Source organism: Crocuta crocuta, unplaced genomic scaffold (assembly GCF_008692635.1).
Source record: "Crocuta crocuta isolate KB4526 unplaced genomic scaffold, BGI_CrCroc_1.0 scaffold67, whole genome shotgun sequence".
NCBI lineage: Eukaryota > Metazoa > Chordata > Mammalia > Carnivora > Hyaenidae > Crocuta > Crocuta crocuta.
In genome coordinates, this window is record NW_027531896.1 from 2536540 (window position 1) to 2548550 (window position 12011).

General features: G+C 50.6%; 1 protein-coding gene across 1 annotated transcript in view; it reads left to right on the forward strand.

Annotated features, from left to right (window-relative positions):
• MAL (mal, T cell differentiation protein (MAL blood group)) overlaps positions 1-11050 on the forward strand; it is a 25975-nt gene extending 14925 nt beyond the window's left edge. The window contains exons 4-6 of the mRNA XM_077773465.1: positions 4445-4612; positions 5748-5873; positions 10466-11050. Of these exons, the coding sequence (XP_077629591.1) occupies positions 4445-4612; positions 5748-5873; positions 10466-10540 (369 nt within the window). The 3' untranslated portion in view covers positions 10541-11050. The remainder of the gene's footprint in view (positions 1-4444; positions 4613-5747; positions 5874-10465) is intronic.
• Positions 11051-12011: the final 961 nt, after the last annotated feature.

Here is a 12011-nt window from a genome sequence, read left to right on the forward strand (position 1 = left end):
CACTTCATCTGTGCTGTGAGGACCTGACCTTCGCATGATGTGTAACTGAAAATACGTTCCGGGGACAGGCAGGACCTCGGCATGCTTGCTTTCGGAGCTGCCCTGCAAACCAGTGCTTCCTCAGGGGGCTCCGGCTCGGGGGCTCCAGAGAAATGAGGCACATTCACTCAGTGTCCCCGAAAGTGGTGGGGGTCACAGTGGGCCAGGGGGGTGTGCTGTGATGGTAGATGTTTTACAAAGGTGAACTTGAGAGAGAATTGCTCGCCTTGAAAGACGTTACGCTAAAGGAAAGAAGCCATTTGCAAAAGCCCGTCTTTTACTATACGATTCAACTTATGTGAAAGTTCAGAACAGGGAAATCTACAGAGGCAGGAAGTGGCCTCTTAGGGGTGAGAGGGAGGGAAGGGAGCAATAGCTAAAGGGTACAGGGTTCCTTCCTTCCTTCCTTCCTTCCTTCCTTCCTTCCTTCCTCTTCCTTCCGTCCGTCCTTCCTTCCTTCCTTCCTTCCTTCTTTTTCTTTTTTTAATGTTTATTTATTTTTGAGAAACAGAGACAGAGCATGAGCAGGGGAGGGGGAGAGAGAGGGAGACACAGAAACGGAAGCAGGCTCCAGGCTCCAACCTGTCCAACAGAGCCAGATGCGGAGCCTAAACCCACAAACCGTGAGATCATGACCTGAGCTGAAGTCCATGACCTGAGCTGAAGTCCGACGCTTTACGGACTGAGCCACCCAGGCACCCTTTTTTTTTTTTTTTAATATTTATTTACTTATGAGAGAGTGGGGGAAGGGACAGAGAGAGAGAGAGAGAGAGAATCCCAAACAGGCTCCACACTGTCAACGCAAGAGTCCAGTGTGGGGTTCAATCTCATGAACCATGAGATCATGACCTAAGCTGAAATCAAGTCGGATGCTTAACTGACTGAGCCACCCAGGTACCCCCTACAGGGTTTCTTTTGAGGTGACTAAAATGTCCTAAAATTGGGTCTGGGGGTAATGGTTGCACGTGTCTGTATATACATCCCCAAACCATTGAACCATATACTTTAAATGGCCGCGTTGTGTAGTACGTGAATTATATCTCATTAAAGCTGTGTAAAAGAGAGAATTGCTTCCCACCATCTTACTCTGAAACTTACTGCTATAGATAAACCACACAAAGAAATAAAAAGCATAATTTTTAAAGGACCTTTGCAAGGTAGTGCCAGAGGTAGGACAGGGTCCTGAGGTCTGTCTACCAGGGGGCAAGGGCTGGGGTTGAACCCAGGGTGGGCTTTGCTCCTATGGACAGGTATTCTTACCATGGTCTCCAGGAGTCTGAGAGAGAAAGAGAGAGAGAGAGCACCAAAGCAGCTCAAGTGTCTGGATTACCTTAAAGCTTCCCTCTGCATTGGGTGCCAGAGCTCAGCGTCCAGGCTACCTGGTGTGTACTCAGGACTCTCCAGCAGGCACTCAATGCGGTGGCTTCACTCTGACTTAGATCCCCCCTCCCTCCCCGGTCACATAGGAAGAAATCTAGCTGAAAAAGGTAAAGTCACATGAGTCTGCAGACCAGTCTGAGAGCCGTCTTCTCAGATTTTGCCATTTCCAGGACCACCTGTGCATTAACTTACCTCATATGCTTTTCACAGTTAATTGTGTCCAAAATAACTGTATCATTACCTTAAAAATAAAAACAGTGTGGGGCGCCTGGGTGGCTCAGTTGGTTAGGCGTCCGACTTTGGCTCAGGGCATGATCTCATGGTCTGTGGGTTCAAGCCCCATGTGGGGCTCTGTGCTGACAGCTCAGAGCCTGGAGCCTGCTTCAGATCTGTGTCTCCCTCTCTCTCTGCCCCTCCCCTGCTCATGCTCTGTCTCTCTGTCAATAATAAATAAAAATATTAAAAAAAATTTTTTTAAATGGTGTCATTATCCAGTTCTCCTTTGCCTGCCCGTTCCTAGAGTTCATGCTTTCAGGGAGCTCCAGACCCCTGGCTCAACTCTAAGCCTTTCTTGCCTTAGAAAAACAGAGACTGAAAAAGGAAATCACTGGGGCGCCTGGGTAGCTCAGTCGATTAAGCATCCAACTTTGGCTCAGGTCATGATCTCACGGTTTGTGGGTTTGAGACCCATGTTGGGCTCTGTGCTGACAGCTCAGAGCCTGGAGCCTGCTTCAGATTCTGTGTCTCCCTCTCTCTCTGCCCCTCCCCTGCTCATGTGCTCTCTCTCTCTCTCTCAAAAATAAACATTAAAAAAGAAAGAAAAAGAATCATTTCCTGATGTGACATTCAGTGTTCCTCAAAGCCATGTCCACTGGCCACGTACAAGCCCCTCCAACCCACTGGGTCCCTCACAGGATTCCCTGGCCCCACACTCTCCCCTCCACGTGCAACGCAAACTGTCCCTTTGGGTTGGGCGCATAAATCACTCCAGCTTACCCATACCCATCTGACATGAGACCCTGAAGGCCAGTTAACTAACTCAGACACTGATGCACAGCTGGGCAGGTGTCGCACACCTGGAGTTAGCCGAAAGCAAGAGGGACCTCACCCTCTCCATCACATGATCAGGGATAGTGCCATATTCTCCCAAGTGCACCTGTTTTGTGCTGGGCGCTGCAAAGGAGAAGGGCAGGACTCCCTGAGACCATATGAATAGGGAACCTAACTGAGATTGGTCCTCCTTGGATGGTCAGGAGAAGAGCATCCCAGGTCCTTGCCTCTGCCCTCCAGACAGGCATGCCCGGTTCCCCCACTTATCCATGCCACGCTTGCACCTCCTACACCCAAGTTCTCAGCCACCGGCACATTCACGTCCCTTTGTCAGGGCCCATTATGGAAAAGGCCAAGTAATCCGTGTGATCTTAAAGGCAAGTGATGGATGAAATCTACACACACACACATCTTATGCTACGGTGGCCTAAGGATTTTTATGTAACTGCTGTATTTATCTGTTTGCTCCAATGACTGCAAGTTGTAAAATATGCCCCGCTGCCTCTGCTAGTGCCTTCAGGCACCCTCAGATTCCACAGTAGAAGAGGTTTTCTGGTCAGAGAGGCCCATATCGGGTTCGTTAGGCCCAGCTTGGTTTTGATAACTCTAGATTCTTCATTGCTCTGACTTTTCCACTCAAATGTGATTCTCTCCTGATGCTTCTCAGCTGAGAGGCTCAGAGAACACCTGTGGGGACGGTGGTCTCTTCCGTAGCAGATGGGCAGCTGGTACAGGAGATGGAATCAGGGTACGCTTGAGTTCACAAGGGAGGGGACACAGGACTAGGAGGGCAGTCCAGCCCGTCCAGAGCCCCGAGATGCTGCGAAGTACCTTGGAGACCTTTGACTACAGAACCCTCTCCACCTGCGTCCCAGCCTCCCCAAGCACAGTCCTTATTTGGTTCGGGGACAGTGGATGAGGCTGACTTCCCTACAATGAAGAGGGAGAGGGGAAGAGAAGTCCAGAAGGTCCCAGATTGGGTTTGTGTGCCTTTGTCCTTGGAGAGCCAGGACCTCTACACTGTCCTTATGAACCTCTTTGAAAACATGGGACTCACTGAGCCTTTGGACATCAACAGGGGCGTCTTCCGGATAACGGCAGGGAAGCACTTCTCCTGTGCCAGCCGTAGGCCCCCCGAAGAGGTGGGCTGACTCTGCACTCCAGCCCTGATCCTAGTAATCAGAGCGCTTCCTGGACTTGGAGATTTAAGGGGTCAAGTTTAAAAAAATATATATGCTTATGACATAGTGTGATCAATCTATTTTGCCAAGTAAAGACCAAAAGAACCTGCTGGTCACTAACCTTTCATAAAAGAAAAGATATTTTGGGGCACCTGGGTGGCCTAGTTGGTTAAATGTCTGACTTCGGCTCAGGTCATGATCTCATGGTTCATGGGTTCGAGCCCCACATCGGGCTCTGTGCTGACAGCTCAGAGCCTGGGGCCTGCTTCAGATTCTGTGTCTCCCTCTCTCTCTGCCCCTCTTCCACTCACACTCTGTCTCTCCCTCTCTCAAAATTAAATAAACATTTTTTTAAAGTAAAAAGAAAAGGTATTTCAATGTCACAATACTAGGATTTAATCTAGGACATAACCTCAGAATAATGATATTGCTGGATGCCCTAAGTCCTGTCTTGGGATGACAAATTACTTAGTGCCCATGTGCCTCAGTTTCCCCATCTGACAAATGGGTTGGTACCTGGTTCCTAGGGTTGTGAGAATTAACTGAGTTACTGTTTGCCAAGTGCTTAGGACAGTGCCTGGCATGTAAGTGTGATAGACCTTTTTGTTAAATAAAAATTTAAGATTGCATTTAAAACATGGATAAAGGCAGGCAAGCAGGGGCTTGGAAAGCCCCTCTCTGCCTCCTTCCTGTTCTTCTGGCCCTGATGCCCCAGCGTGACCTGCAGGTCTGGCCCTTCCTGGGTGTGGGCTCTCCTGCTCTGACGTTCACCCCTGCCCTCCCTCCCTCTGCAGGTCTTCGGGGGCCTGGTATGGATCCTCATTGCCTCGTCCCTGGTGCCCATCCCCCTGGTCCAGGGCTGGGTGATGTTTGTGTCTGTGTTCTGCTTCATGGCCACCACAGCCCTGCTTGTCCTGTACATAATTGGTGCCCACGGCGGGGAGACTTCCTGGGTCACCCTGGTGAGTCCCAGCCTGGGATGGCTGATGTGGGTGGGTGGGTACTGGACCCTCTCCCCCGGGCAGGCTGCGTTCCCAGTGCTAGGTGAGGCTGCCCATAGATGTCTCCTAGCCATGTGAGTTCCAGGGCAGAGCTGGCCAGCCCTTCAGCTCTGAGCTGTCCCCAGCAGCCCTCTGAGGGCTCCGCACAGCCAGGAGGTCAGGAGAGGGTGAAGGCAGAGCTTGGTTGTGGCTGCCCGATGGGCCTGCTCTGTTTTCTCCTGCATGACTGCCTTTCTCATGGATAACCAGCAGTCCAGCCACCCCTCCCCATGCCACTTGCACCTGCCAGGCGCCTACTGGCATCTCCCAATGTCCAGGAGGGCTGCTTTCCACCTTAGGGGCGGGCAGCGTCCTGGAGGCTGGCCTTGGCTGCCCAGCGTGAGGCCAGGCTTCTTGGCCGGTGCCCAGTGATGGTCTTCTAAAGCAGGGTCCCCAGAGAGGGACTTGGAAATGGGCAAGGGATGGCCCGTGGACATAATTCTGCATAAGCTCTGCCTTGAGGCCCATGGGGGGGGGGTAAAATTTATACATGGGACACCTGGCCATTACTTATCATGGAAGATGGCAGGGCCATTGGGCCAGGTCTTTACTCTCAAAAGGCCTCCTACTTAGACTTTTCAAAATTGCCTCCAAGTTACAGCTACTCAAAACCCCATTCTTGTACTTTCTTGCCTTTAAACATTCCTGGAGCTCCCCCACGCTCCCTCCCCAAAAAACTAACAACAACGAGACAAAACCACAGTGGAAATGGCCTGGGCCTCTCACCCTGCACTGGTCACCGAGGCCACATCTAAACTGAGACTTGACCACACATGACACTGCTCAGGGCCAGAGCCAATGTTTACCTGTGAGACCCCTCCTGACCCCCACCTCTTACTTGATCCCACCTCGAGGGAAGGCAGCATGCCTTCTCCCCTAAGTCCTGCCCCTGGCCCCCAAACCAGTGAGATAAAACCAGCTCTGTGAGGAGGGGGCGGGGCTATGGTGTTGGGGGGATGGGACAGGAGTGGGGGTGGGCAGGACCTGAGCCGGGCTGGGAGGGGACAAGGTGGGTAGCGGCTGCCCAGCTCTCTGACGGCCCTTCTTGGCCCTGCAGGACGCAGCCTATCACTGTATTGCTGCCCTGTTTTACCTCAGCGCCTCTGTCTTGGAAGCTTTGGCAACCATCGGGATGCAGGAAGGCTACACGTACAAACAGTACCATGAAAACATCTCTGCTGTGGTGAGTCCCCCAGTCAATTTGCTCCTGTTCCCAACTCCCACCGCCCATGATAGAGGGTCAGCAGAAGGCTGTTTGGACCCTCCCTTCTGTTTTTCAGTTCACTGACTTTCAAAGGAATTAAACCTTCCCCTTATTTCTGAAGAAACGAAGCCTTGGAGAAGGGAGGAGATGTGTCCAAGACTCCCCTTGACCCTCTGCTCAGTGCTGCACTGCCCAGGCCTGGGCTGGCCCAGGGGTCCATGCCTGGTTGGCCTTTGCAAAAGGGAAATGACCATGAGCACCAGGAACTTCTGAGCTCTCTGTGACCGATCTTATTTAACTCTCATAACAGCACTAGGATGTAGGTGCTCTTATTATACCCATTTCACAGATGCAGAACCAGGGCACCAGGAATGTGAATAACTTGCTCCAAGGTGGCCATGAATTATTGGTGTCCAGGGAAGGTGCCACACTCTTTTGTTTTTTAAGGTTTTATTTATTTTTGAGAGACAGACAGAGAGAATGAGCAGGCGAGGGGCAGAGAGAGAGGAGACAGAGAATCCCAAGCAGGCTCTGCACTGACAGCCCAGTGCGGGGCTCAAACTCAAGAACTGTGAGATCACGACCTGAGCTGAAGTCAAGAGTTGGATGCTTGACCAACTGAGCCATCCAGGCACCCCCATCCACACTCTTAGCATCTGTTTGGAGCAGTGAGCTTGGCCACTTGGGTCTCCTGGGTCTCCCTCAAGGCACACAGTCAGGCTCGGGGAAGCACTGAAGTCGGGGACAGAAAATCTAGTAGCCAGTGTCTCACCAAGCCCTGGCTCTGGAACTGGGACTGGAGAGAAGGCTTTCTGGGCCCAGCATGTCCAGAACCCTCGGCTGTGGGTGTTTGTTGCTGCAATTAGGCCTTCAGCTCTGACTGACCGATGCCTCCTGCGTAGCAGCTCTGAGAACCTGCTGGAAGGGGAGGGGCCAGAGCTCACGCCTCCATTTTCTTGAGCAAGTGCCTCAGCTTGCTCATCTGTGAAATGGTATGGTTATTCCTGTCCAACTCCCTCAGGACTACAGAGATGTTGAACACCTTCCTCCAAGGCCTCACAGCGAGCAATGGGTGGGCCAGGGTCTTAAGCCTCCTTTACCCCATCAGCAGAACCAGCAGGGGTGCCAGCTGTGTGTGGCCAGGGCGGAGGCCGCGTGCGGGCCTCTGCGCTCTAAAAGAAGCGTTCTCCAACGGTGGGACCAGGCACATTGGTGGACTTCAGTGTCCACCAATTTTCTTTTTAATGGATTTTCTTCTTAATGGGATGAATCGGAATGACAGAGAGTAGGAGAATGTTTTGATTCATAAAACTTTTGTCCAGAGTTCTGCATGTGTGGGCTCCCACCAGTATGCAAACTCTCCATATCAGATGTATTTCTAGCCATGAGTGATGTTTAAGAAACAGAAAAAAGCTTCAGGAGGTAGTGCTCCTCACACTTCTAGAGGTCAACCTGTGAACCATACAAACCAAGGTCAAATGTGATGATAGGTCACAAGATGCCAGCTCCAGGTGCCAAAATGGTCCCCACTTTTTGGGAAGAGTAGAGCAGAGGCTGAGAGGAAACCCACAGGGGTGGGCACTGCTGGGCGCCAGGAAGGGGTGTGGTGGGGGTGTTCTTCCTGCTCCTAGAGGGTGGGGTCTGGAAGAAAGTTACTGAAAACCTTGTCATCAGGTCCCGATGGGCCCTTCCCCTGTCCCAGGGAAGCCACATGCTCCTCTTAAGCTCCCAGCCTACTCTCCAGTTCCAGAAACTTGGCCACTTTATGGGCCCTGGCACCCCTTCAAATGTCCCCCAGTGTGGGAATGTCTCCCATATTGGCTCATCTTCCAAGATGGCTGGTTTCTAAATAGTAACACAGCCAGGAAGCACCTTGGCTGTTCTTCCTTCCCTTGGGGGGCTGGTAACCCACTTCCTCCATCATCCTTCAAATGACTCTCTTCCATCTCCTGTTACCTAAGAGAGCCTCATACCTCCCCCTATCCCAAACCCAGAGGCCTTCTCTCCAAACAGACATCAGCAGCAAGGCATTTGACAGTTTCCATAAAATTATTGCAGATAATAGTGAAATGCACATGGAACATGGCTAGTGGGTCAGCACTTGATGAAACAACCCCGATAGGCCTCTGCGCACTGGGCAGATCTCTAGTTGAGAACCACTGTGATCTACTGTCTTCCAACTTTTCTCTTTTTCTTCCTCCCTAAACGCAACATACATCCAGAGAAGTGAGTAGGATGCAACTGTACGGATTGATGAATTTCCATAAAATGAACTCCTCTGCGTCACAAGCATCCAGACTGAGAAATAAGACATCATAAATGGCTCCCAGAGTCCCCTTCTCCTGCTACCGCTATGACCATGCATCCGTATGAAGGATTGCCACCATCCTGATTTCTAGCTGCCTAGTTCAGTTTTGCCTGCCTTTGAACTTCATGTAAATGGAGTTATAGAGTGTGTATTCTTTTATGTCTGGCTTTTTTCTTTTTCTTTTTTTTAAATATTTTTATTTATTTCTAGGAGAGAAAGAGAGAGAGACAGTGTGAGCAGGGGAGGGTCAGAGAGAGAGGGAGATACAGACTCTGAAATAGGCTCCAGGCTCTGAGCTGGCAGTCAGCACAGAGCCCGATGCGGGGCTCGAACCCACGAACCGTGAGATCATGACCCAAGCGAAAGTTGGACGCTTAACCGACTAAGCCACCCAGACGCCCCTATGTCTGGCTTTTTTCTTTCAACCTTAGGTTTGTGAGGTTCATCTACGTTTTTGGGTGGAGAGATAGAGTGTTTATTCTCACTGCTGTATATCATTCCATCATTGGCTATACCAACATCGATTTATCCACTCCACAAGTGATCACGTCCCTCCATTTTTGTTAGTTGAAGGAGATATACATGGACATGCCCAGGCAAGGTCAGAAGTGCCAGAATCAAGAATCAAAATATTGCCAGCAGGCCAAGGTACTGGGCTGGAGGAGATATATAAGCCCAGTTCAATGTAAAGTCACATCTTTCTATTCAAAATATCAGTTGTATGAGTCCACGGGGAGACCCTGCCCAACCACAATGTGCCTTTCCTGGGGGTAGCCAGCCAGGGAATTAGGGAGGCACCTCAAGACCTTCTCCCACACGTTCCTGGCCTTTGAAAGCATGTGGCCCTGCCTCTCGCCCCTCTCTGTGATACTTAGCTGGACCTGTCTGAAAAGCTAAGCTTCTCCCTCTTTCCTTTGCTGGCAGCGGAGAGTCTGTGCCAAAGGGGTCCCTGAGATTCGTGGGAATTAACTGAGGGCAGCTAGAAATTTCTGCAGAAAGCTGAAATAACAACGGCAGCCATTTAGGGAGAGGGATTTCTGAAGGCCTAAGTATATGCATGCACCTCCCTGGCTCTCAGTGTCCCCAATGTACCATTGCTCGACCTTGCTTGGAAAATAAGTGTCTGTTTCCTGTTATTGCTGGGGACATCTGAGGTGCTTCTGTCCAGGCTCTCACTGCGTGTGGAATTCCCCAGATAATCAATTGCTCCCATCTAACAGGGAGAGGTGTTTTGGGGGGGGTACTGCTCACTCACGTACAACCGCTCCTCTCAGATGGTGGTTAAGGGTTCCCGGATGAATTCCCTTAAGTTGGTTATTAAATAACTCGGCTTACTCAGTGCCTCTGGCCAATGAGGGTGAAGAGTTCGCCCATGTGTGGAGGCAGGGAGAGAGCAGGCATGATGACTGCTGGTGTTTATGGGCATTTTTAAGAGTCACGGAACCGTAGCTGCCCTAATGTGGTGCCTGGGTTGGAAACTCTTGACCCCAACACCAAGGTCACAAAACCAGGTGCAGATATTTGACTTGGGGGCAGGCAAGCCTTCAGGGAGGCCAGCCACCCAGAATAGGGCGATAGGAATAGATGGTGCCCACGTGAACACCGCAAGTCAGGGCCTTGACAGGGACAAAGTGACCGTTTACCCTGTTTCCAGGGCCAAAACACCAACTGGATCTTTCTAGCAGCTTTCTCAGTAAGCCCCCTCTTTTTTGCAAAAGCCTCAATCCCTCCTCCTCATCCCAGTCCCTCACTTCTGTGAGCCTGGCACCCTCGCCCAAGCTCGTGAAATTAAGATTCCTAGAATAACATTCCGGCAGGAGTCTGAGGATGGCCAGGGAGCATCAAGACCTTAACCAGAGCCAGCAACCCAGGTGTTCATAGTCTCTTAGCCAAGGCCAGTGGAATCAGCTGGTGGGTTCTGGCCTTACTGGCGTAGAGGAAGGAAGTTTCCCATGAAGAGTAGTATCATTTGAGGGGACTCTGAGGGCCCCCATTTCCAGTTGGGTGGCACCAGCATGATGATATGTGACGACAGATAATGGACCTTGCAACGCCAAATCCAGCCACTTGGAGCCCTGTGCTGAAAGCATTCTGGGGCCACAGGCTTAGCAGGAAAGGATGGGAATGATGGGAAGCAGCGGTGGCCCACACCCTTTCGGTCCATCATCGCCAAGTGCCATGCAAGCGGCTGGTCGGTGTTGATGGCCCATGCGTCGCCCTCTCCCCATTCACTCCCATTAATGGTGATTTATCTTGGTTCCAGGTGTTTGCCTACGTGGCCACTCTGCTGTACGTGGTCCATGCGGTGTTTTCTTTAATCAGATGGAAGTCTTCGTAAAGCAGCAGAACTTTTGCGGAAAACCCCAGATGGTGTTACCTGATCAGCCCACCTTCCAGCATAACATTTTAGATGCAGAAACACTCTCGATGCTGGAAAAAAGAAAACACACAAACAAGCAAAAACAGCGCTCTGTTTCTTGTGGGTGTTATGTTTACTCTCCTACATGCCTTCATGTCACGGTTGGGGGCTTGTTACGTTTAATCTCCAACTACTGAGCTGTCTTTCTAGAGTCATTTTCTATTTGGGAAAGGGGGATGCAGGGGTGGGAAATGGGGAGTGTGACCATGAAACAAATATCCCTTGCTGACTCCCGGACTGGATCTTTTGAACTGTCTTTTGGAATTTTCCACAAGCTTCTCTGAGCACCCATCCTGGGGCATGTTTCCAAATCTTCATGGACAGTCTTCCTGTCATGGGGAGTAAAACTCACCCAACAAATATGTGCAGATGTCCACGGTGGAAGATGATAAACCTTTGAAATGCTCTATAAAGTGCCTTTATGTTCAATCCTTTCGTGGGGTGCTTTTGGGGGTTTGTTCTTATTTGCCCAGTATCAGGAGCACCATCATTTCAGCTTTCCTTCTGGGGAATCCTTTGGCCAAGACTGAGTCTCTAGAAGCTGCATCAATGGCAGTTCAGATGACAGCTGTGTATGCTTGGCCAACGCACTGTCAGAGCGCCCGTCGCTGGTATTCCACACAGGCCCCAGCTACCAGGTGGGTCACATGGCTTCGCCCTCTCTGGAAACTTGCCAAGTGCCAGCCCAGGGGAACCCGTCTTCTTCCTACCAGACAAAGGGGTCTGTGCTCAATTACAAAGAAAGTCCTTAAGCCAAAAGGAAACAAGGTGCAAAAGTTTCTTCTTGCTCTTTGTGAAGCTGATCAGAAGTTCTCCGGGCAGTGTGCTTTGGGCTCTGTTCTAATTAGGGATGTGGAGAGTAAACTGTTTTTAGAATCTCCTCAGGCCACTCCCTCGGAGAGAAAGGGGACCCGACTACTTAGGGAAAGGAAGTGAAATGGCAAGTGCTGAGTGCCAGGTTTCCAGTATGTGATGCCTGGATTGAAAGGAGAGGGGACAGTTAGGAAGGAGGACACTTGGGAATCCTGAAAGCCCAGTTTCCATTTTCACATGCTGTGTTATCCCTTTGCTCAAACAGTGTAAGCATATTCCGCAGCTGGGACACAAAATAGGTGCCTCGGACACCAGTCAGCTTCCAGCCATGGAAATAAAAGGCCACTTTCAGCGAGTCCACTTTAAACAAAAGTAAAGTAAAATTTTCATAGTAAATTAGGAGCAAAAGGGGTTTAAAAATTTTTTTGACATTATTTATTTTTGAAGAGATGGACGCAGTACAAGTGGGGGAGGGGGAGAGCAAGAGGGAGACATAGAATACAAAGCAGGCTCCAGGCTCGGAGCTGTCAGCATAGAGCCGGACGCAGGACTCAAACCTATGAACCATGAGATCGTG